General features: G+C 42.4%; 1 protein-coding gene across 1 annotated transcript in view; it reads left to right on the top strand.

Moving 5' to 3' along the window:
• The window catches only part of TTC29 (tetratricopeptide repeat domain 29), a 196,974-nt gene that overhangs the window by 31,452 nt on the left and 140,079 nt on the right, over positions 1-25,443 (top strand). The window contains 1 exon segment of the mRNA XM_030564792.1: positions 16,366-16,561. Within this exon segment, the coding sequence (XP_030420652.1) occupies positions 16,366-16,561 (196 nt within the window).

The raw sequence follows: 25,443 nt of genomic DNA on the forward strand, positions 1-25,443 counted from the left end.
ATCTCTTGAGATTTGTAGGGCAGCTACCTGAAGTTATTTGCATAATTTTACGTAATATTACTGCCTTGAAATTTTGTAACAAAGAGAGTTTAAAGGCAACCTATCTATATCTGGGGCTCTTTGCCCAGTTGACAGTTCAGCTCGTCTTCATCTTTTCCCATTTTTGTCTTTCTGGTAGTACCCTTTTTGTCTATGAATATTATGTATCTTGTGGTACGTTTTAGGGTTTTTTACTTCGATATAATTAGTATATAATATGTAGTGGTATATTCCTATACTTAAAAACGTATTAATACCCAGTATTTTTGTGTGTGAGAATTTTACTACTTTTTCAAGGTGACCTCTGCTTGTTTCCTTTTCTAGAATGATTTCCAGAAGCCATCTGGAAAGTAGTGCCCACTGGGACACACAAATGCCCTCATGTGGTAGCAAATAGTTAGTGCCTGATTATAACATTGCTGTGTGGCCCCAACCACTTGAGTTGCTTCCTTTCTAAGGCCAGTTGTAGGGATTTTCTATGCCTCGAGCCGTTCTGAGAGATTTTGAGCCAAAATGCCAATAATTTCTAGTGTGTTGAATAGTTGGCCCCTCCTCCCTGAGGTCCCTCTCCCCCCCTAAATGGACCAGTCACTCTGTGACTATGGTATATATATATATATATATATATACCTGCTGCTTGTTCTCACTGTCCTTGAGTAGAGGTCCTACACATGTTGAGACTGCAATCACAGGCTCTGGAAATCCATGCCTTCTTCACTAAAGAGGCTTACAAGTCCAGTCCCTGGATCCAATATCAATTGAGCTGCCTGTTCCTATGAATAGAGATTGCAGGTTACCTTCAGCTTCAAAGCCAGGCAAGTTAAGGATGACCCCTGGCCAAGTTTGTGCAAGATAGAGGTCCAAGGCTCTAGTACCAAAGTCTTCTACAAGCAGTAAGGTCTCATTGGCATCAAGAACATCAGCTCAAAGAAGTGAGCCATCCAAGGCCAATTTCACTGGTGCCAAGGCCAAATTCAGCTTCTAGGGATCCCTTCATGGGTGGCAGGAGTGTCTGAAGTATCTGAAACCCAGCTACAAAGTAGATACCTATTGATGTGTTGGAGCTGGGGATTCCTTTGGGAATGGAGACATTCATTTTATTAAGCAAGCCAATGTGAGTACTCCCTTGGTGTCAAATAAGGTAGTGCCAAAATATGAGGCTGTCAATACAGAGTCCTCAGGCACAATGAGCTCAGCCTGAAGCAGGTCCTCTTTTCAAGGATGCTTTGGTTTCTCTCTCAGCTGCCTTCCATAAAGGCAAGAGAAAGAGAAGCGCTGACGGGCCTTCAGTACCAGAGTTCTCAACAGTGTCCCTGAAGAGGAAGAGACATAACCATAAGGTCCAGGAACTATGAAGCTTAAATTGCCTGCCATGGAACCGTCAGTGCCAATGGCTTCAGTTTTATCAGTGTTCCTGATACTTAAGATTCCTGGCTCCTTCCCTCCATCTGTGTTTTTCAAGGGCCTTTATCACCATGATCAAAGTAAATTGTCTTAATTTTGAGTATGCACTTTTCTGGGGAAGATTGAGCCCCGTCCCATTGGATCTGGAAATTGTAGTGGAGTCTTAATCAGGGCCTCCATTCTGTGAATTTTTCAGGTTGGCTGTGAAGCTGACATCTCAATCAGGGCGTACGTCAATGCCTTTGTAGTCTTGTTCTCTGAGGTTCTAAAAGGAACTCTTTCTCACTTTCTTCAGCCTCTTGGCTGAAGTCTGAAGTCTTGGCCTTTGGAAGTCTGGATGTTGCCTGTTACAGCTATCCCCCTGCTCCATTTTGTTTCTTACAGCTGTCCCCATACTCCATTTTGTTTTTGTTCTCCTCCTGTGGCCACCCCTCCCTGGCTGTTAAGTTGTTTACCAGGGCCACTGCCCTTCTCAAAGGGAGGGCCCCTTAAGTTGTTTACCAAGAGCCATTGCCCTTCTCAAAGGGATGGCCACTTGTGCTGCGTGCTAAGTGGGACCACTGCCCTGTTCAAAGGGTTGGTCCTGTTATCACTTTGTTAAACCTGGGCTTTGTGTAGGGTAGGCAGTGTCCAGAGCTGCAAGACCTAATGTTTTTTTAAGATCCTGGGCATGAGTCATAGGCCTCATGTACTTTTGAGTCCTGAGGTGTGAACTCACACCTATTGTTCAGGACTCTGCCCAGGCACGTCTCTGTGCTCACCTGCAGTTTTTCCCTGTGTCTCCTCCCGTGTGACAGAGGGAGCTATCAGGATTACTGGCGGGAAACTGCCTGAGTCTGCCTTTAAAAACAGGCATTTTTAAAACAAACATCAGAAAGATTCCTGCATTGCTGCCTGGTCTGATCAGCCAGGGGTTCTGGGGCATCCTTTCTCCACTCTCGTTTTATTTTTGAGCGTACCCCCGTTTTTTAAAACCCCCCCCACGAAGAACGAATTGCTGCCTGAGAGATCTCCTGATTATCGAGACCGTACAGAGCCCTCCTTGCTTCTTCTGATGTTGTTGCTGCTTCTGCCTTTGCTGCTACCTTGGGGACTGGTAAGAATCCCTCTGTGAAACTTTCTGTACCTTTATTTTATTATTTTAGCTGCTGGCTCTGTTTCCCCAGCACACAGACTCAAGCTAAACCTTGGTCTGTGTCTTAAAACCTCTCTTAAACTCCACGGTGCTTTGCTGCTAAAAATAAGTTTGTGCCGCCACTAAGCTCTGCTCCTGTGGGCTTTGCTTCGGGGCTCACTGCTGTCAGCCATATTCACTGCTGCAGCCACCATCCCTTGGCTTTCTTGGGGAGCTGCCTTGGGAGCTGTATCCTGGGCACATATTACTCTGCCCTCTATGACCTCCCCATAGCATAAGGTGCACCATAGGTTTTGCTTTTTAGTTTAATAAGGCATAGTTTGCTAAGATTGTAGTGCTTGTAAGTTTCACCTGCCTTGCTATAGTTGCTGTTTTGTTGCTCCGTATAGTTGCTTGTTATAGTTTGCTTAGTATTGTGATATTTTTTGTTTTGCCTAGTTGTTGGTTAAAATAGATTTTAAAAAGCCATTGCCTGGTCGTATTCTGTACCTGTTTTGTTACTTTGTATAAGCTGCTTGTCATTTTATATAAATTTGATTAAGTTAGACGATAGATAAGGTTTTTGCTGTTTGAATTCGTCTTCCCGCTGTCCCAATCTCTCCCTGAACTTTCCCGTGTCTGTTTTTCCCCCACTCCAATCTCCCCCTCTGTGTACTTCCCCGTGTCTCCCTGTTGTAACCCCTTGCTGCTTCTCCCCCGTATAACCTCCCAAACCCTTTGCCGCTTCTCTCCCTTTTTTTTTGGGTGTCCCTCCAGCCCTTCCTTACACCTCTCTGCTGCCTCTCCCTGCTCCCTCTCCCTGTGTTCGTGCTCCCGCTTCTCCGCTGCCCCTCCCCTACTGAAGATCGCCATCACACTGCTCCGTTTGTCTTCACCCCGCTGCTCCGCAAATTCCCTGAAGTGCCCTCCGCTGCTGCAACCTGTTTCTTCCCTCAGCCGTCTCCCCCATTCTCCACGTGCCTTCCCATCGCTTGCACGTTCAGCGCCCTCCCCTCTTGCTGCTCCCAGACTCCCCTTAAGTGCGGTCCAGCTGCTCTTGTCTCCCGTACGTCCAGCCCGCAGACTCCTGAAGACTGCTCTGGGCTTCACCCCGCAGGGCTTCACAGTCTCTCGCTGCTTGCAGCTGCACTCTCCTCTCATCAGTTGCCACTGATCATTCACTCCCCTCCCCACTCCTGTTTCTTGACTCAGCCTTTAGGTACACTCTTGCAGATTATCTGCTATTACAACCTCACAAATTAAGTCATTAATTTTCTTCTATGCTGTTACATTGCATGATTTCACTTATCACCCATATTGTATCATTGCACTGTGATTCACATCTTACTTGTGGTTATAACACCCCATTGGTCACCTCCACTTTTCTGATATACTTTGTATTTGTATTGATGCCACTGTGTTACATTATATATATAGCTATTAACCACTTAATGCATTCTATCTGAGATTGTTGACCATTTCATATAGAAGCTACCATTTTACTTTGCATTTTTTTTTGGTACATTTTGCATTCCACACTGTATCTAGAGTTGTTCCTATATAAAGTTGAGTTGCTTATTGACTGTACTGTATCCCATTGTGCTGAACCCCACTTACTGCACCCCACTGTTAGAACTCCCTACACTGTTCAATAAGAACCCCCCCATCGTCTATTGTAAACACCCTATACACCCCATCCCATCGTATTTCATTGTTAAATTCCCACCACTTCCCTTTTCCTTTAATAAAGAAATTAATTGGCACCCCACCTGTGTGGTAATTGCTCCCCAAGATTCCATATACTTGCGGGCAGGGACAGATGTCATAAAGGTCAGCAATAAAACCTACTACTCTTCCTCATCCATCTGATTCTCCCAGCACACCTAGGATGTTTGTTTTCCCCACCTCCAGACCAATGCTAGTATTTGCAGCATTATCCTTTCCATTTGTCAGTATTCTAGTCTGTCTGTTTGAGGAAAGAAAGGGGAGGAAGATTTGTAACAACCCCTCTTCTGATCAGCAAGAACGGTTTTGCTACTGTTGTATTTAGATGGAATATATGGGCTCAAAGTATCAAAGATATTAACTAGACCCTGTCACAGTCCAATATTAAACAGTATTAAATAAGTGTAGGGTATGGTATGCAAAGACTTCCGCCTGCTTAGTGCCATGGCAAAGACACCATTAAACATCATTTTAACTGTTTATTAAACATAAAGAAAAGAAGGCAAAACAGTTAAAGTATTTGAAATACAACATTTTAACACATCCATAGTTCCCTTTCTCTTTAGCTGGAAAGATTTTTTAGAAGGAAAAACACTCTTGTTTAACGGTTTGTTAGATTATATTAACAATGGTAGTAATTGTTCTTATGGGGAAAAGGGAAGAAATTAGTTGAGCTGGACTGAAGCTGGCATCGCTGCTGCTGTTAAAGTCTGATCCTCTTTCTTGGAAGACAAAATAAAATACACACAAAATGGGAGTGAAAATAACAGCAAAGATAGAAAATACAGTTTCTGGTTTTGACTCTCACTTGCAACCTCAGTGCTGGAGAAGCACAGGCACAGCACATAGTTTTATCAGCCACTCTGAGACTTGGAAAACTTGTACCAGCATTGGGCTGTTTAGGACATTGCTTCCAGTTGCTGCTTCCTGGTCATAGGCTTTCATCAGTCTTGCAAAATATACAGTCTTGGCCAGCTAAGTCAGACTCTTATTAGACAGAAGGAAAGAGGAGAGGGATAGGAAAGAGAAGAAATAAAGTGGGGAAGGAAAAGGACACATGGTGTAGGGAGAAGATATATGCAAAGTCACACATCCCAGGTGGTTGTTGGGATTCAACTGAAGCCAGTAAAAGTGGCAATATCATCTGGGTCCCTCTCTATGGGCCAATCTGTTGAAGATATTTCTCAGGATCAGGATGACAAAGGCCTGGAGTCCCAAGAAATGGTCTGAGTAGAGCTATGATAGTGAACATCTCTCTAGGAGGCCACTTTTTCCCTAAATTCTGTTTCTTTAAGGACCCCAAAAGAAAGTGCTGGGTGGAATAGCTCATCCTTTCATTATTTTTCCGCCAATTAACCCTCGTTTCTGACCCACCAATTTTGGTTCACTGATTTTTGGTCTCTCACTGTCTTATTTACCAGGTATGATCTTAGCACAATTCTAGAATTATATCAGTAGGCCTTTTTGTGTGGACTAATTCAGTCTTTCTGTCTCCATTTTGTACCTTTTCCCATCAAAATTTGTGATTGTAGGTTATTGTGACCTTTTATAAACTTTACTCAATTTTTTACAACTGAGCTCACAATTAGGGTAAATTTGAAGGCCCAGATATCACAATGCTACTTCTTCAACTTTCTCTGAGGATTCGGGCCCTCCATCTTATTCATCACTAAACTATTTAAGACAGTTCCAGAAGTTGCTAGGACATAAGACAGAGGCTCTGGCATTGGAAATATCAGCAGTCCATGAAAAGACTCTCATGGTTATTCAACATTCTACAGCCTAACAGAAAGAAACTCACTTGCTCCATTACTGAGAAACTGCTAGACCCTGTTAAGAACATCCTCAATCTCAAGCACATCTGAGAAGCCAGAATCACCTTCCTCAGGTGTCATAGCAAGGTGTCCTGTACTTCCTAACCTACTATACTCCTGACTCATGGGTAGTCTGTTATCGATGACAGGGTGAGATGTTCCAACACAGGTCAGACCTTTCTATTAGATAAACATGGCAAAAAATTTACATTTTGAGAAGGAAAGTGTACTTTCTGTACGACCAGTTATAAAGCCAGGCATCAGTTTCATCTTTGGGAGCAAATGCTCCCTGTAAATGGCCACCTTCCTTAGGAGCAGAAGAAGTCCAAAAAATTGCTGGTGATTGAGGAGCATAAAGTGACCAAGAACATTCTTTGAGGTGATTTATGAGGCTTAAGACATTCTGGCTCAGATGTTTCTTTCAGGTAGTACTTCTTGCTTATATCATTGAACCTTTCTCCTAAAGCTCAGGCCTATATTGAAAATTTGTATTGAGGGTGAAGTGCTTTTTCAGCCTCAGGAGAGAATGAAAGACATCAAGTTCACCACAAGATTACTGTGAAACTCCTTCAGTAATGTCAGACGAGGAGCAACTCAACATTCCTGTTGTGTTATCAGAAATCTTCCTTGCCATCCTTAGCTTTCAGCCTCAATATCAGAAGAGGCAGAGCAATGGAAAATATCTAACAAAGACATCTGCTTCATATTCTGCTGTTTTTCTTTCTAAGAAAAAAGAATGCAAATTTGATACATTGGCTGAAAACCCAAAGCCAGTTTTAACTTCTGATTCTTCTCTTTACCTCTCCCTCTGAAACGCACTGTTTGGGCACTTGTTTGATACATTTTGTTGTGGTTTGGGTGGATTTACTATGGATTCTTGGGTACTCAACATCTTTCAGTTTAGATAGGTGGTCCAATTCCACTCCAGGGTGCCTCACAAAGTAGTATAGGCACCATGCTAAGTAATCATTTTTTTCTCCTTTATTTCTCCTGCTCTCATGTAACCACATTTTAAGAGTTGTATGCCTGGCCATGCAATTTTTTTTACTTTTAGGGTGTGTGCACACTTTCTCTGAGCCCAACATTCTGCTAACTGATGATATGAACATCTCATCCCTTATAACTGCCTGTTGACTCTTCTCAACTTCCAGAAGCTTTAGAATTTGAACTCTGTGCAGCAAGAGAAAGGGTCAGTGTAACTTTTTGGAAACAATGCATTCAAATTTCAGAGAACTAAAGTTACTTTGATAACACCTTTTCATCTTAAAACTTCATAGTTTAGATGTTTACTGTGTGTTGTGGATTTTGAGATCATGGCTTGATGAAATATCTTCTTCCTGGGTACATATAAATATTTACTGTTAATTAAAATATCCCCCACTTACCAGACTTGTGCGTCCATCTTCAAATGAGTTTGTGGTATTGACACATGAAACCTTGGAGCCATATTGAAGATACTGAGATCTGGGAGTAATTTCGGGGTTTCTCTATTTTAGTGTTTTTAAGGAGATTGCCAAGGACACCTAGATTTTGGGATGGACAATACTTCATTTAGCATAGTAGAAATCTAAATATATATCATATATATTGTGACGGGACAAGGCAAGATGGCTATAGCAAAGTAGTAGGAAACAGATATATTAGCCACAAGCTAAACAAATCCCTGTTACCAGGATAAGCAAATAGCAAATAGCAAAAGCAAACTGCTCTAGGTCAGTTAAGACACCTGGAGCCAATTAAGATCTTTCCAGAAGGCAGGGAGGGCAGCTAAATTGATTGGGACACCTTAAGCCAATCGGGCTGGCTGAAACTAGTTAAAAGCCTCCCAGTTAGTCAGGTGGGGGTGCGTGTCAGGAACTGTGGGAGGAAGCCACGCTATTGGAGAAACTGAGCAGTGCAAACTATATCAGACACAAGGAAGGAGGCCCAGAGGTAAGGATGAAGTAGATATTGAGGTAGTGGGGGCTACTGTGGGAAAGTGGCCCAGGGAATTGTACGCATCCTGTTTCCAAAAAGTCAGCTATCATAGCTGCTACTATTAGGGTCCCTGGGCTGGAGTCCAGAGTAGAGGGTGGGCCCAGGCTCCCCCCTCTCCTTCCCAATTAATCACTGAGACTGGGAGACAACAGAGATTGTGCAAGGGAAGGTAGCTTCTCCTCGCCTCCTTATGGCTTATGTTGGCTTATGATGAAAATGGCTTAGTAGGCTGTGACCTTTGCCTCTAGAGAGAGAAGGGCTACGTGGAGGGTCACAGTGAAATCTGAAATCTTTCAGGAAGTGCAGGACCCATGGAGACAAGATCAGAGCTTTGTCACAATATGTAGGATCTGGAAACCCCATTATAGACCATTTTTGTTGTTCATGAATCATGTTAGTTATAGAACACAGCCAACAATAACCTTAATCTAAAATTTTGAGAATTCTGATGAAAGTTAAATAATATTTTAGAATCATAGAAATAAAGAGCTGGAAGGGACCTCGAGAGGTCATGAAGGCCTGAACTGAGACAGGACCAAGTAAACCTAGACCATCCCTGATGGGTGTTTGTCCAACTGGTTCTTAAAAACCTTCAGTAATGGGGATCTCACAACCTACTTTGGAAATGTATTCCAGAGTTTTACTACCCTTATAGTTGGAAAGATTTTCCTAATATCTAACCTAGAACTCCATTGCAGCAGATTGAACCGATTACTTCTTGTACTACTTTCAGTGGACATAGAGAACAATTCATCACAGTCCCCTTTATAACAGCCCTTAACAAACTTGAAGACCATTATTAGTGCTTTCTCAGTCTTCTTTTCTTAAGACTAAACGTGCCCTGTTTTCATAGGTGGGATTTTCTTTCCCATTTGTCCACAGCTTTCCTAAAGTGTGACACCAAGAACTGGACATAGTGCTCGAGCTGAGGCCTCATCATTGCTAAGTAGAGCAGGACAATTATCTCCCATATGACACTCTTGTTAATTACCCCAGAATGATATTAGCTAGTTTTGCAACAGCGTCACGCTGTTGGCTTGTATTCAATTTGTGATCCACTACAAACCTTGATCTTTTTCAATAATATTACGACCTAGTCAGTTATTCCCAATTTTCAGTTGTGCATCTGATTTATCCTTCCTAAGTGTAGTACTTTATTTATTGAATTTGACCTTGTTGTTTTCAGACAAATTTGTCAAGGTCATTTTGAATTCTAATCCTGGCCTCCAAAGTGCTTGCAACTTATCCTAGGTGGACTCATCCACAGATTTTATAATCATACTGTCCATTCTGTTGTCCCAGTCATTAATGAAAATATTGAATAGTACCTGACCCTACCAGACCCTACTAAATGCACCCTCCCAGTTTGACAGTGAACCATTGATAACTACTCTTTGAGTATGATCTTTCAATCAGCTGTGCACTTACCTTACAGCAATTCCATGTAGATCATATTTCCCTAGTTTGTCATGTTGAACAGTGTCAAAAGTCTCATTAAAATAAAGATATATTAAGTCTACTGCTTCACCCCATCTGCTAGGCCAGTAACCCTAACAAAGAAGTAAATTAGGTTGATTTAGCATGATTATCTTCTGTGTGATTACACATTGATTGTTTAATAATTTGTTTCAGTATCTTTTCAGGTATAGAAGTTAGGCTGACCAATTATATGGTCTATAATTTCCTGGGTCCTCTTTGTTCCCCGTTAAGACAGATACTATGTCTGCCCTTCTCCTGTTATCTGGGATCTCACCCATCCTTCATGAGTTCTCTAAGGTAATTGCTAAAGGTTCTGAGATTGTTTCAGCAAGTTCCTTTAGTACCCTAGGATGAATTTCATCAGACCCTGCTGACTTGAATATGTCTAACTTATTTAAATATTCTTTAACCTGTTATTCCCCTATTTTTCTTTGCACTATATTTGTATGGGCATATATATTTCACAAATCTATACTTCAGAATTCATCAATGTTAGGGATAAATTTCTAATACACTTGGAAAAAGGTATGCAGTGTGGCTCTTCTCGGTGAGCTGCTAGTGACTCCATTATAGTTAAGCAGCTGCTCTCCTGTAGTTAACCTTGTGAATCATTTACTGTTTAAGAGATAACTTTTCTAAATTCATTTAAGGTGAGAAATTACTACTTGTAACCAGTTTCTTTAGTATCTTATGCTTAGGTTGCATTTTTGTTTATTTGCTGGGTAATTTGCTTTGATCTGTTTGCTGTCCCTTAGAATCACTTAAAATCTATATTTTATCGTTAATGAACTTGTTTTTATTTTGTCTAAAACCCAGTGTGTGGAATTCTTAACTGGCAGAGAGGGCAAAAAGCTGATGCATATCTCTCTCCACATTGAGGGAAGGAGTGAATTTCATAAGATTATGCTATACAATTCTCTGTGCAGTGCAAGACATACAATTTTGGGTCTACCCTTCAAAGTACTGGGCAATTCCTTAACTGAATCTTCCCATGCAAAGCTAATCTCAGCATCTGTGTGTAAAGCTGCAGCTGCGTCTGTCCCTACCTGTATGTGTGCTGGTAAAGTGAAGTCTGAAGCCTGAGGGAAGGCTTGACTAGCTTGCCTCTGCAGTACAGTGAATGAAACCCAGGCTGGTGGGTTAGGTGGGCTCAGTGGTACCCCAGTTCCAAGTGGCACGTAATGTGGGCCTGGGCATTGTAGTGGATCACAGATTGAATATTTGCCAACAGTGCAATGCAGTTGCAAAGAAAACTAATATAATTCTGGTGTGTATTAACAGGACTGTTGTATGTAAGATATAGGAGATAATTGTTCCACTCTACTTGGCATTAGTGAGGCCCCAGCTGGAGTACTGAGTCCAGTTTTGGGGCACCACTTTAAAAAAAATGTGGACAAATTGCAGAGAGTCCAGAGGAGAATAACAAAAATAATAAAAGGTTTAGAAAACCTCACATGTGAGGAAAGGTTAAAAAAACTGGGCATATTTAGGCTTGAGAAAAAAGACCGAGCGAGAGACCTGATAACAGTCTTCAAATATGTTAAGGGATTTTATAAAGAGAATGATCCATGTCCACTGAAAATAGAACAAGAAGTAATGTGTTTAATCTGCAATAGGGAAGATTTAAATTAGATATTAGGAAAAATGTTCCAACTATAAGGATAGTTAAGTATTGGAATAGATTACCAAGGGAGGTTGTAGAATCCCCACCACTGGAGGTTTTCAAGAACAGGTTAGAGAAAGACCTCTCAGAGATAGTAGGTCCTGTCCCAGCACAGAGCGATGGACTAGATGACCTCTTGAGTTCCCTTGTAGCCCTAAAACCATATATATATACCTCTACCTCAATATAATGCTGTCCTTGAGAGCCAAAAAATCTTACCACGTTATAGGTGAAACAGTGTTATATTGAACTTGCTTTGATACACCGGAGTGCGTAGCCCCACCCCCCCGGAGCACTAATTTACTGCATTATATCCAAATTTGTGTTATATTGGGTGGTGTTATATCGAGGTAGCAGTGTAGATATATATAGATATAGATATAGTTTTTATCTATTGACATTTGTGTGCATATCACCTAGGAGGTGTTACTAAATTTACTTGTAATATTTAGGCTAACCACTCATCACACATTGTTTGCTGTTCATCTAATCAGCATCAGCTTTTGCCGGTATCAAGAATTAAATTCAGCCTTGCATTGTGAAATTTGAATATCTGTTTCTTGGAGCAGTATTGCAACATTGCTTAATTTAGTATATATATCAGTATCTCCTTCATAAAAGATCGCAATAAGACTTTTATACCACACAATGTATGATCACTGGGCAGAAAAAATAGTGACCACTTTAGATTGCTTTTTATCACAGTTTTCTCTAATCTATGGTGCCAATTAAGTAAATTATTATAACTTGACCATTTCCAACTGAAATGACTAAAATCTTTATCAATTACATGAAGGTTAATAGTTGTTTCTTTGGGAATAGAACAAAGGGCTGAACACTAACTGAATTTGCATCACATTATTGAGACAAAAATAAGAGTAAAATTTTCATTGAGGATACAAAATGATTGGGAATGATAGCACAACAATGGGCACAGGAAGCTTATTTGTGGTAACCAAAAAGCAAATGAATCTGTCAGAAGAATAAAGCAGAGTAGCAGTGGGTTACAAGTACTGAAAAGTAATTCAGAGGCATAGAATTTTTTGGCCTGAAGAAAATAACACAGAAGAGTCTTCAAATGAAAATTCTGTGTATTTTAAGGGAAGCTGATCATGGAATCTTAAAAATGATAGAAAGTGTGGAATGTAAGAATGGATGTGAGAATTGTGAACAATTAAGATAACTCAGAGAAAACAAACAGGAATGGAGAAGGCAAAAGTTGAATTAACAAGAGGACAGAATTGTTTAACAACAAGGGAAGTAAGTTTACTTGTCAAAAGAAAAATAAAGGGGCAGGAAGAGTGGAAGAAAAGAGTTCAGAGTGGCTTCAGAAAACATTAAACAGGGAAAAATCAGCTCACATGACTTAAATTGGCCAATATCAGATCGAAAATGAGACATTAAAGCACTAGTTAAATGTGTCAAGCACGGCAAGAAAGATGAAGGGGTATGTGATATTTGGAAAAGTCAGAACAGGGTTGAACAGAATACAGAGATTTCTGTTATATGCCACTTGCTGCAGTGCTTCATCAAGGTTAACTTGAGGTGATAAATAATTTAATCCTGTCAGAAGATAGTACAAGGTACTCAGAATACTTCATATTAGAAAATATGTAATTCAAGTTTTGAGTCTGAAATGAAAGATGTAAAAATGGGGAGGCTGTGGAAAAAAAATCTCTCTTCGTGGTTAGAACTGAAGCAAGGAACTGTAAATTTTGTACAGAACACTCTTCAGAGTAATTACTGATAACTTTTTGTTCAGACAACCGAAGTGACTGACATGAAAGCAGGGCCGGCGCTACCATTTAGGCAGCCTAGGCAATCGCCTAGGGCTCCAGAATAATTGGTGGGCGGCATTTTGCCGGAGGGGGCGGCAGGCAGCTCCGGTGGAGCTGCCGCAGTGGGCCTGCGGAGGGTCTGCTGGTCCGTGGCTCCGATGGAGCTGCCGCAGTCGTGCCTGTGGACGGTCGGCTCCTCGCGCGGCTCCGGTCAACCGCCCACAGACACCACTGCGGCAGCTCCACAGGAGCCGCGGAGCACCGGACCCTCCGCAGGCACCACTGCGGCAACTCCACCGGAGCCGCGGGACCAGCGCGTGGGGCGGCGAAATTGCCGTCCGCCTAGGGCGCTCATACCCCTAGCATTGGTCCTGCATGAAAGTTATCATTTTGCAATCCATATAGTAGTTCTTTACAGAGATTTGACTTTTTTGTTCCTCCTCCCCCAAAAAAATATTTAGAAAAATATACATTAAGGTTTGAATTTCCCTGTTAGATCAGCTATTATGAAGGCTTCAACATAGAATTTAAAAATGTTTTGATGTGATATCCTGATGTCTAAGCAGTAAGGAAAGATTTGCAATCCAGGAGTGAAATCCTGGCCCCTTTGAAATCAATGGGATTTTTTCCATTGACTTCAGTGAGGCCAAGACTTCACCCAGGCAGGACCAGCGGTAGGGGTTTGAGCTCCCTAGGCGGACGGCAATTTCGCCGCCCCGCGCGCTGGGCCCGTGGCTCCGGTGGAGCTGCCGCAGAGCTGCCTGCAGAGGGTCTGCTGGTCCGCGGCTCCGGTGGAGCTGCCGCAGTCGTGCCTGTGGGCGGTTGGCTGGAGCTGCGCGAGGAGCCGACTGTCCGCAGGCACGACTGCTGCAGCTCCACCGGAGCCGCGGACCAGCAGACCCTCTGCAGGCACCTCTGCGGCAGCTCCACCGGAGCTGCCTGCTGCCCCCTCCGGCAAAATGCCACCCACCAATTATTCTGGCGCCCTAGACGATTGCCTAGGCTGTCTAAATGGTAGTGCCGCCCTGCACCCAGGAGTCGGTTTTTTCCTTGTTGAGATATAGATAAATGGATACTTCTGTGTGTAGATCCTGTCATTGCTTTGAGCACAAATGGTAATCAGCTGTGAAAACAACAGCAAAACTTACAACTCACAGAACTCCTGAACGCAAAGCGTCTGTGTTCACACCTTCAGCTAGCCAACAGTTTCTCTCACCAAACACTGTCTGACTTGCTGTGAGATATGCATGCAATTGTATCTGTGTTGGTCCCAGGATATTAGAGAGACAAGGTGGGTGAGGTAATGTCTTTTATTGGACCAACTTCTGTTGGTGACTGAGACAAGCTTTCAAGCCACACAGCCAAGAGCTCTGTGTGGCTCAAAAGCTTGTCTCACTCACCAACAGAAGTTGGTCCAATAAAAGATATTACCTCACCCATCTTGTGTCTTTGCTGAGAGATATGTCTGTTTTAACCCCTCCATCTCCCCAAATACATTAAAATCCTTTAAGAATATGTTCTTGTGCTTCCACTCAGTGACCAGACACATACACAATATATCAATCAAAATTATAACGCCATTTTAGTCAGTTGTCCAAATTTAACTCTGGCTTAAGTGGAGACAAATTCATTACCTTATGTCAGCATTAAATTTGACCTGATATTTTTGCATCTTTGAATTAGACAGAAGGGTCATGTGTTCTGCTAATTACTTCTGTGGACCCTCTGAGCCTATGAGAGAATAGGTGCTTCAAACCTACAGTAAGAAGAAACAATGTGGTAATTATTGTCAAAGTTCTTCAGTTTGATGCCTCTAAGCACCAGATCATTAACCTAATTCAGCAGAATATTGAGATAATCTCCTGTGATTTTTAAATGTACTCTTTTGATGGGAAATCTCTCCTATTTCATATAAGCTGTAACTTAGAGCAATAAATAATACATTTGATAATATATTAACACTGCTTGGATTTTGGACTTGCAGCTAGCAATAGTTTAATTAAGCTTCATAAGGTGTCCAAAGTGCTGTTACTTAGGTTGCTGAGAAGCTGAATAATGAATTACATTTCCAGGATCTTTATAAATTTTAGGGCAAGATTGTGATATGTATTGTTGGTTTGTACATGTGGAGAGAGCATACTTTGTGAGGCTGCTCCTTTATGCTTACTTTCGCAGGTGGGTGGAGAGTGGTTGGACCCCGTGGCTGGTCCTCTCAACACGCCATTAGGAAATAATCTGCTATTGGTAAAGAGCAGGAGCAAACTGTTTTTTTCCTTTTAAGCAAGGGGATTTGGGGTTTGAGTCTCATTTACTTTCCAGAGCTGCTTTGTGGGCTGCACCTCTATGCACTGTGCCTTATTCATAGCAAAATATGAAGTTTCAGTCTTGCCATTAATTTGTCACAGTTTTTAAGGAAATAGAAACAGAAATGTACATGAAAACTATTAGCCTTTTTCATTATTCCTTTTTACTTGTAATGCTTAAAATGGATATGAAAATGGTCAAGATTAGTTAAATAAATGGGTTTGATATAGGATTTTTTTCAGGTATTATTGTTTTCCCTTTACCTCACTCACTGCAACTGCTATAGGTATGTCTACACTGCAATTAAAAATCCACAGTTGGCCCGTGCCAGCTGACTTGGGCTCATGGGGCTCCGTCTTCAGGGCTGTTTAATTGCTGTATAGATGTCCAGGCTCAGGCTGAAGCCTGAGCTTTAGGACCCTTCAAGGTGGGACAGTCCTCATAATGCCTACACTGCACTTAAACAGCCTCTTAGCCCAAGTCAGCTGGCATGGGCCAGCCACGAGTGTCTAACTGCAATATATACATACCCTTAGACACAGACAGTGATTCTCTTTCAGACTCAGGCTCATTCTGAATCCTGTCAATGCCTTTGCAGTCTCAATCAGTGGAGGTTGTTTAAGAGTCATATAATGCATTCCCTTCTCCTTTAGTGGGATTGTGCTGCTCCAAGCTCTGACATCTGTATAGCATTGTGTTGTGCTGACACTGGAGTCCTTTCTAGTAAGTCCATTTCTATAACAGGTACTTATTTTACATATTTTGAAGAAATATATTTTGGTCTGGTATACAGAAAATAATATTCATATATTCATATTCCTGCCACAATTCATTTTTCAGTGGTCCTTTTACTTGGAAGTTTATCCCTTTTCCTTTGTTTATATTTGTTTAACAAGTATTTATTTAAGAGAGTGTAACTATATGTAGTTGAATGGGACACAGTAAACATCCCTTTAACTGGTATGTTTATTATGAAAAGAAATCTGATTTTACCAAACAGGCCTTCCTCTTGAAAGTTAATAATATTCCATTGTTTTGACTGAGTTGTAATTTTTTTTACATTTTAAGAGTACTATGAGGAGGTGTACAATAACCAACTTAAGTTGGCCTACTGCTTCAACAACACTGAGGACAAATGGTTAAGGAATTACTTTTATGAACAATGTCTTAGCACTGCTCAGCTGATCAAAATCGATGGAGGGAAAAAAGAGTCTGAAGCACATGCAAATATGGGCCTTGTCAATGAGGAACAAGGTAAGCAAAAGTTTATATCATTACATCAAAATATATTTCCATTTTCATACATTTTCACACATTTTCTGTTAGTCTATATCTAATTACTCTGCACAATATTATACCATAATATATATTATGTAATGCTAAAATATCTGTGGGTTTGTGAAGTAGTCATAATTTAAATTTTTAGATCAGCAAATCTACAAATGGAACAGTTCATCATCAGAGACAGAATTTTGCACCCCAGTTGTAGTTTGAAGGTTCTCATTCAAACTGAAGACAAGACATATGAACAGAAGAAGCATTTCTTTATAAATAAAGATGTTCCCTTGCTTTAAGTTTATCTCCTTTTGTTTGTTCAACTTCTCACTAGCTAATGTTGTCGCAGATTGTGAGCCTGTGATATCAATGAGAAAAGATGTTAATATAAGCAACAATTGACTTCACTGCCACATTTTAAAAATTGTGCTAGTTTTCATGGCAGGAAGGTTTGGGTGTGTATGACAGGGTCTGTGTATGAAGGAGGTTTCACTATATGAATCCTGCTTAATACTAGAAAAGAAAAACAATGAACAAATTTTTCACCACATTTGTTCAAACTTAGCCTCTGTTTCTGCTTGCTAAATGTACTTTAGCTGTTTATGATTTCTTCAGATGTATCTGTTTGAATATTCAGTTTATATCTTCTCATATATTTACTTTATAGATTGACCACAGACTTTTAGATATGTTGCTTCAGTGTGATTGACCAATGTAAGAAACAGTGTATTGTTTCTATTCTCTGATTTTTTTGAACAAGCAAGCACTTCTGGCATGAATCCTTGTCTGTATAATTTTCATGAATACTTGTGTATGTAATTTTGAAATCTGCTTTCCACAAAAATGTTTGCTGGTAAAACTCAATCATTCGCATGTTGTCAGAAAAAAATGTAGTAAGGGCCATAGGTGTGGCAAAAGTTAATTTAAAAAATTCACAGCTATATTCAAAGAAAATATTTGAGGTATCTGCGATGTTAAATTGTATTATATGAGAAACAGAAAAATAGAAATGTAGCGCTGAAAGAAACCTCACCTGGTTATCTAGTCTGACACCTGGGCCTTTTAAAAGAACTGAGTGTGAGGTCAGTCTGGAGTTGAAATCACAGTGTGCAGGCAGACTCCTGTGAAGGGTCCTGAGTCAGCGTTTGCAGGAGAAGGATACTTCATGGGAACAAGCCTGGGGACAGCATTCTTGCCCAGAATGCAGAGTCTTTAAGGTAACCTAGAAAGGGGCTGGGAACAGGGCCCACAGGGTGGGCTGAAAAAGGAGGAGTTATATTTGTTGTAATTTGGCTGGAGGACTAAGGGTACATCTACACTATGGGATTATTCCGATTTTACATAAATCGGTTTTGTAAAACAGATTGTATGAAGTCGAGTGCACGCGGCCACACTAAGCACATTAATTCGGTGGTATGCGTCCATGGACCGAGGATAGCGTCGATTTCCGGAGCGTTGCACTGTGGGTAGCTATTCCGTAGCTATCCCATAGTTCCCGCAGTCTCCCCCCCCTTGGAATTCTGGGTTGAGATCCCAGTGCCTGATGGTGCAAAAATCATTGTCGCGGGTGGTTCTGGGTAAATGTCGTCATTCCTTCCTTCCCCTGGGAAAGCAATGGCAGACAATCATTTCGCGCCCTTTTTCCCTGGATTGCCCTGGCAGACGCCATAGCCTGGCAACCATGGAGCCCGTTCAGCTTTTTTTTTTAGTCACTGTATGTGTACTGGATGCCGCTGATAGAGGCGATATTACAGCACTACACAGCAGCATTCAATTGCTTTTGCATGATAGCAGAGACGGTTATCAGTTGTTCTGTACCGTCTGCTGCCATTGTAAATTGGCGATTAGATGACGGTTATCTCTTTCTGTACTGTCTGCTGCTATCATGGATGCCCCTGACTGAGATCGGCCAGGGGCACAAAGGCAAAAATGGAAATGACTCCCCAAGTCAATCCCTCCTTTGGTACCTTATGGTATCTAAAAATAGTCAGTCCTGCCTAGAATATGGGGCAAGTGTACTAGAGAACCACTGTATCAGAGAGCACAGCTGCTCCATGTCAGATCCCGCAGAAATGACGAGCTGCATTCCATTCACGGGGGTTGCCCCTGCAACAACCCCACCCGTTGCATTCCTCCTCCCCAACCTTCTTGGGCTACCGTGGCAGTGTCCCCCCCATTTGTGTCATGAAGTTATAAAGAATGCAGGAATAAGAAACAGTGACTTGTTAGTGAGATAAAATGAGGGGGAGGCAGCCTCCTGCTACTATGACAGTCCAGGTACGGGGAAGAGGAGCCCAGCACCCCGCTGCTATGGTAGTCCAGGCAGTACGGAATCTTTTCTTTACACCGGAAAGGAAGGGGGCTGATAGAGCTCAGCCCCCAGTTGCTATGATTAGGACAGTTACCAACTGTTCTGTACCATCTACTGGGAATGACCGGGAATCATTCCTATTTTTACCCAGGCGCCCCCAGCCAGCCTCACCTGAGGCCAGCCAGGAGCACTCACGGGCTGATGACAAGGATGGCTAGCAGTCCTACTGCGCCATCTGCCACCGGGGAGGGGATAGGAGCGGATACTGCTCTTCACTGCTGCAGCATCGCGTCTACCAGCAGCATTCAGTAGACATAGGGTGACACTGAAAGAAGTCAAGAAATGATTTCTTTCCCTTTTCTTTCACGTGGGGGGGAGGGAGTAAATTGTCGAGCTATACCCTGAACCACACCAGACAATGTGTTTGAACAGACAGGCATTGGGAGCTCAGCCAAGAATGCAAATATTTTTTGGAGACTGCTGTGGACTGTGGGATAGCTGGAGTCCTCAGTACCCGCACCCTCCCTCTCTCCATGAGTGTTCATTTGATTCTTTGGCTTTCCGTTACGCTTGTCACGCAGCACTGTGTAGCCTGGAGATTTTTTTCAAATGCTTTGGCATTTCGTCTTCTGTAACGGAGCTCTGATAGAACAGATTTGTCTCCCCATACAGTGATCAGATCCAGTATCTCCCATATGGTCCATGCTGGAGCTCTTTTTGGATTTGGGACTGCATCGCCATCCGTGCTGATCAGAGCTCCACGCTGGGCAAACAGGAAATGAAATTTAAAAGTTAGCGGGGCTTTTCCTGTTTACCTGGCCACTGCATCCGAGTTCAGATTGCTGTCCAGAGCGGTCACAGTGGTGCACTGTGGGATACCGTCCGGAGGCCAATGCCATCGATTTGTGGCCACACTAACCCTAATCCGATATGGTAATACCGATTTTAGCGCTACTTCTCTTGTTGGGGAGGAGTACAGAAACCGATTTAAAGAGCCCTTTATATCGATATAAAGGGCCTTGTAGTGTGGATGGGTACAACGTTAAATCGGTTTAACACTGCTAAAATTGGTTTAAGCGTGTAGTGTAGACCAGGCCTAAGCCACATTTCCAGTAAAAGACTGGTGTGTGGAAAGCTGAGGAGACACACCTTGGAGGAAGGAAACTGAGTCAGGGAGCACCTGTAGTGTCATACTTGGCCAATAGGGGGCATGCTGTTATAACTGGGCCAGTGTGTTTTACTGATATGATGACTAATGTCTGTTCTGTTCCATATAGATTCTTCCTATACAGTGTGTACCATGCTTATAACTGTAGTATCTCAATACTTTTTCAGTAGTGCATTAAGCAATGTGATTAACATCATTCACATGAGGAATATTACATCATGTTAAACTTATTAACTTATACACCAGATTGTCAGATAATTTGTTATGTCTGTAGGAAAAGTGGCCAAAAGGAAGAAAGGACTCTGTACGCGCAAAAGCCATGTACTTTGAATGGGTTGTACCAAATTAGATTGAATGTGTGTCAGTCTAACTTAAAAAACAGAAAAAATTAAAATAGGTATCTAATCTTTTTGTCTTTTTTAAAAGAAGCTGAACAAAACTACTTCAAGTAAATTTTATAGATATGAAAAAACAGCAATTCTACTTAAACCAATAATTAACTAAGCACTGGAACAATTTATCTAGAGAGATTGTAGAATCTCCATCATTGGAGGCTTTTCTAAACAGGTCAGACAAACACTTGTCAGGGATGGTCTAGATCAGTGATCTCCAGCCTTTTGACACCCAAGATCACTTTTTGAATCTAAGAGAAACCCAGGAAATACTACGCCCCTTCCCCGAGGCCCCGCGCCACTCACTCTATCCCCCCGCCTCCATCGCTCGTTCTCCCCCACCATCACTCATTTTCACCAGGCTGGGGCAGGGAGTTGGGATTCAGGAGGGGGTGCAGGCTCTGGGCTGGAGCTGAGAGGTTCACAGTGTGGGAGGGGGCTCTGGGATGAGCCTGGGGCAGGGGTGCAGGATGGGGTGAAGGGTGCAAGCTCTAGAAGGGAGTTTGGGTGCAGGAGGGAGTTCTGGGCTAGGGCAGAGTGTTGAGGTGCAGGAGGGGGTTTCAGCTGCTGTATCTGGGAGGGGGCTCAGGGTGTGGTGTGGGGTACAGGAGGGGGTTCAGGATGCAGGAGCGGCATGGATTGCTGCCTCCAGGAGGGGGCTCAGCACTGGGGTGCGGCTTACCACTGGGCAGCATTTACTTCCGGTGACTCCTGGTTGATGGCGGGCTCAGCAAGGCTAAGGCAGGCTCCCTGCCCATCCTGGCCCCACACTGCTCCCGGAAGGGGCCAACACGCAGGGGATGGAATAGATGACTTGTTGAGGTCCCTTCCAGTCCTATCATTTTATGATATAATCCCCCCAGCTTGTGTTTTAGATGGAGTCCCAACCTCTTCTTCAGACAACTCTGAAATTAGCTGGGAAGCCTAAAGACACAGCTGGAACCAACAAACACCTGCAGTAATGTTATTTTTTCATAAACGTACAAGACTTATGTGCCTTTAAGTTACAGCCCTGCATTAGTGGTGGTTTAGAGGTGTGCTGTCCCAGCAGGAGGTCCAAGTTATAGTGAAGCAGGAACAGTGGCTCCCAGAACTCAGAGCATTGTGGTGGAAATGTGGCCACTGGTACATCCTTTTACAGACATTTGCTTCCCTCTGCCTGGCTGGCTATGCAGAATGGTATAAGTTCTTCCATGTGTACTTTTCAGAGTTTAGCAAGAGTAGCACTAAATTCTTATACGCAGGGACTTCAGAGTGCCATTTAAAGTGTCCCCTCCCCTTCCTGCTGACCTTCCTCCTCTTCCCCTCTGAGGTGCTCCCACCATGACCCTCCTTTGGCCTGTGACCTCCTGAACCCACTCCTCCAAATTTGAGTGACAGAGGGGCAGGCAGGCCAAATTTGAGTAAGTGGCATTGTGACCTGGAGCATGGAGTCACAAAGCCACTAAGGTTTGGCAGAGCCAAAAAATGGTCAGTCATGGCCAGCTGACCCCCTTGGCTCTGCAGCCCGTGCTTGTAGGTCTTGCTCCCAAGGAAGTATAGAGATTTGTAAGCTTAACTATAGTTATGTTACGTTAACCAATTACCCACCCCAAAGCGAAGGTTTGCACGTACTTTAATCTGTGAGAATTCAGCCCCCAAGATGGACTGCAGTAGAAAGGTTACCAATAGAAGGGTGAATGAGACTACATAGTGCTTTTTCTATAATTACTTTTACTAACCAACCAAACAATACGCATATTGCAATCTGGTAAAGGAGAGAGACACCAGTACAGACTGTATAATATTTGCATTACTCACTCCAAGGCCTTATGGAAAAACCCAAAGTGCTTGTCTTCATCCTCTCCATTATCATCTTGGCATCTCCCCTCGACAAAGGCACACAGGGTGGGATACAGCTTTCATAATGTGTTACGTTGACACTCCCTGGGATTCATACATATTTATGAAAGTTTTAGCCCCTTTTCCTTATTTGAATTGCCACATCCCACTACTTTTCAGGTTTCCCATTTTTCACAGGGCAGCTCATTAGTTCCCCTTGTACTCATTAACATTTGTGTCACCTTGTCACCATGCTAACGGGTGGCTACCTTAAGGAAGTCTCTAACATTTCACCCCAGCTACCACTGGTCATCTCGTGGTATCTACTGATCTCTCACAGACATTATTGTCCAAACTCAGCAGTTATTTTCAAAACATCATCATATCACATAGACACAAGCTCAGCAGGTTTATTATTAATGTACTTATGGAAACTTGTCCTATGGCCTAATCTGGTGATGCTAAATATCTTACAGGCCTAATTACAACATTAATTAATACTTATATTCAGGGACGGCTCTAGGCATTTCGCCGCCCCAAGCATGGCAGGCAGGCTGCGTTCGGCTGCTTGCCTGTGGGAGGTCCGCTGGCCCAGCAGTTTCGGCGGACCTCCTGCAGCCTTGCCTGCGGGAGGTCCAGAACCCGCGGGACCAGTGGACCCTCCGCAGGCATGCCTGCGGGAGATCCACCAGAACCGCAGGACCAGCGGACCTCCTGCAGGCAAGCCGCCGAAGGCACCCTGCCTGCCGCCCCTGCTGTGCCGGCAGAGCACCCCCCGCGGCTTGCCGCCCCAAGCACGCACTTTGCGTGCTGGGGCCTAGAGCCGCCCCTGCTTATATTCTACCTCCTTAAATAAGGTATATATCCTATATCAGGGTTCGGCAACCTTTCAGAAGTGGTGTGCCGAGTCTTCATTTATTCATTCTCATTTAAGCTTTTGCATGCCGGTAATACATTTTAATGTTTTTAGAAGGTCCCTTTCTATAAGTCTATAATATATAACTAAACTATTGTTGTATGTAAAGTAAATAAGGTTTTTAAAATGTTTAAGAAACTTCATTTAAAATTAAATTAAAATGCAGAGCCCCCCAGGCTGGTGGCCAGGACCCGGGCACTGTGAATGCCACTGAAAATCAGCTCATGTGGCACCTTTGGCACATGTGCCATACGTTGCCTACCCCTGTCCTATGTATACCCAATATATTTTATCCTTGGCTACAGATTACAGTTGTGTCCAGCGAAGAAAATCTTCCAAACATATGCCAAGTGTAAGTCAGTACTGTGTGTGCCAGAATCCATTGACAATGTGAAACAGAAGCTCTGAGATGTGTGAATTATGCCATTCATCTCCCTGGAAGGTTATCTTGAATAATTATTTTAATTTATATTGTGGTACAACAGAGGGGTTCTGTTCAGCACAAATGAAGAGAGTCCTTGCCCTGAAGAGTTTTACATTCTAAAAGACAGGAGACAGAAAAAGCTAGGGAGAATGGTACAGTATATAAACAAAGATCTAATTATGCCAATATCAGTGTCTGCTATCTGGGGATTATGGTGGACGAGAAGCTGGATATGAGTCAACAGCGTGCCCTTGTTGCCAAGAAGGCTGACGGCATATTGGGCTGCATTAGTAGGAGCATTGCCAGCAGATCAAGGGAAGTGGTTATTCCCCTCTACTGGGCACTGGTGAGGCCACATCTGGAGTATAGCATTCAGTTTTGGGCCCCCCAATACAGAAAGGATGTGGACAAATTGGAGAGTGTGCAGCGGAGGGCAATGAAAATGATTAGCGGCTTGGGCACATGACTTACGAGAAGAGGCAGCGGGAACTGGGATTATTTAGTCTGCAGAAGAGAAGAGTGTGGGGGAGGGGGTTGATAGCAACCTTCAACTACCTGAAGGGGGTTTCCAAAGAGGATGGAGCTCGGCTGTTCTCAGTGGTGGCAGATGACTGAAGAGGCAACAGTGGTCTCATTTTGCAGTGCAGGAGGTCTAGGTTGGATATTAAGAAAAAACTATTTCACTAGGAGAGTGGTGAAGCACTGGAATGGGTTACCTAGGGAGGTGGTGGAATCTCCATCCTTAGAAGTTTTTAAGGCCTGGCTTGACAAAGCCCTGGCTGGGATGATTTAGTTAGGATTGGTCTTGCTTTAAGCAGGGGGTTGGACTAGATGACCTCCTGAGGTCTCTCCCAATGCTAATCTTCTCTGACCTAGCTGTTGTTAAGTATCTCACAGCTGATTATTATTACATACAACTAATATGCTTGTATCATAAACTCACGTTTCCAGATGCTCAAAGTCCCAACTATTCTCTACCCAGTTTCCCCTTGACAGCTTCTAAAGTTCAGTTATGCACTTCCAAAAATCTGCATCAAATTAGAGTTGGACATTTAAAAGCATTCAGTATTGGCTTAATTCTGGCCCCATTGAAGACAATGCTAAAACTCCCATCTACATCAGTGGGAGCAGCATTAGACCAATTCTATGCATTTTGAAAAACTCCACCTAAAAACGTAGGCAGACCATCAAATAAATTAATTTTATATTAAATTTAATAACAGGGGAGCTTCTGTTGCTGTTATATTCATTGGCTTATTTGTATATCAAAACTTCAATGCCCAGGGAAGCCATGTAAAACTGTAAGAGAAACCAGATAATCTTTTTTTAAATAAAGATTAAAAGATTAAAATACATGCTACGTGGAAAATTCTCCATAAAAATACAACTACTAGTATATTATGCAATAAATAGAATACTGATGATGAAAAATCAACAAATAATATTTCTTCATAATCAAATTGTGAGCTACAAGAATATTTAAGAACAAAACATATTACATTTGACCCAGACTAGTGTATTTCTTAAAGGCTTACAAATTAGAATACTTTATATTATTTTCCAGTAACAACATCCAAGATTATAAAAACCTGCAAAATACTACACTCACCATCATTTCAAATATTACAAGTGCAACAATTGCCATTAAAAGGTTAGCATTGAGTGGTATATGAGATTATCCATTTTCCTCCTTTATTTAGCAAAGGAGGTATACCTGATAACTAGAAATGGTTAAAACATTTCTGGTGGAGCAGTTTTTCATGAGAAAATGCTGATTTGACGAAATAGAAGTGTTCACACAAACCTATCAATTCTGTCAAAATTTATGACAGGAAACTG

This window comes from Gopherus evgoodei, chromosome 5, assembly GCF_007399415.2.
Source record: "Gopherus evgoodei ecotype Sinaloan lineage chromosome 5, rGopEvg1_v1.p, whole genome shotgun sequence".
Classification (NCBI taxonomy): Eukaryota; Metazoa; Chordata; order Testudines; family Testudinidae; genus Gopherus; species Gopherus evgoodei.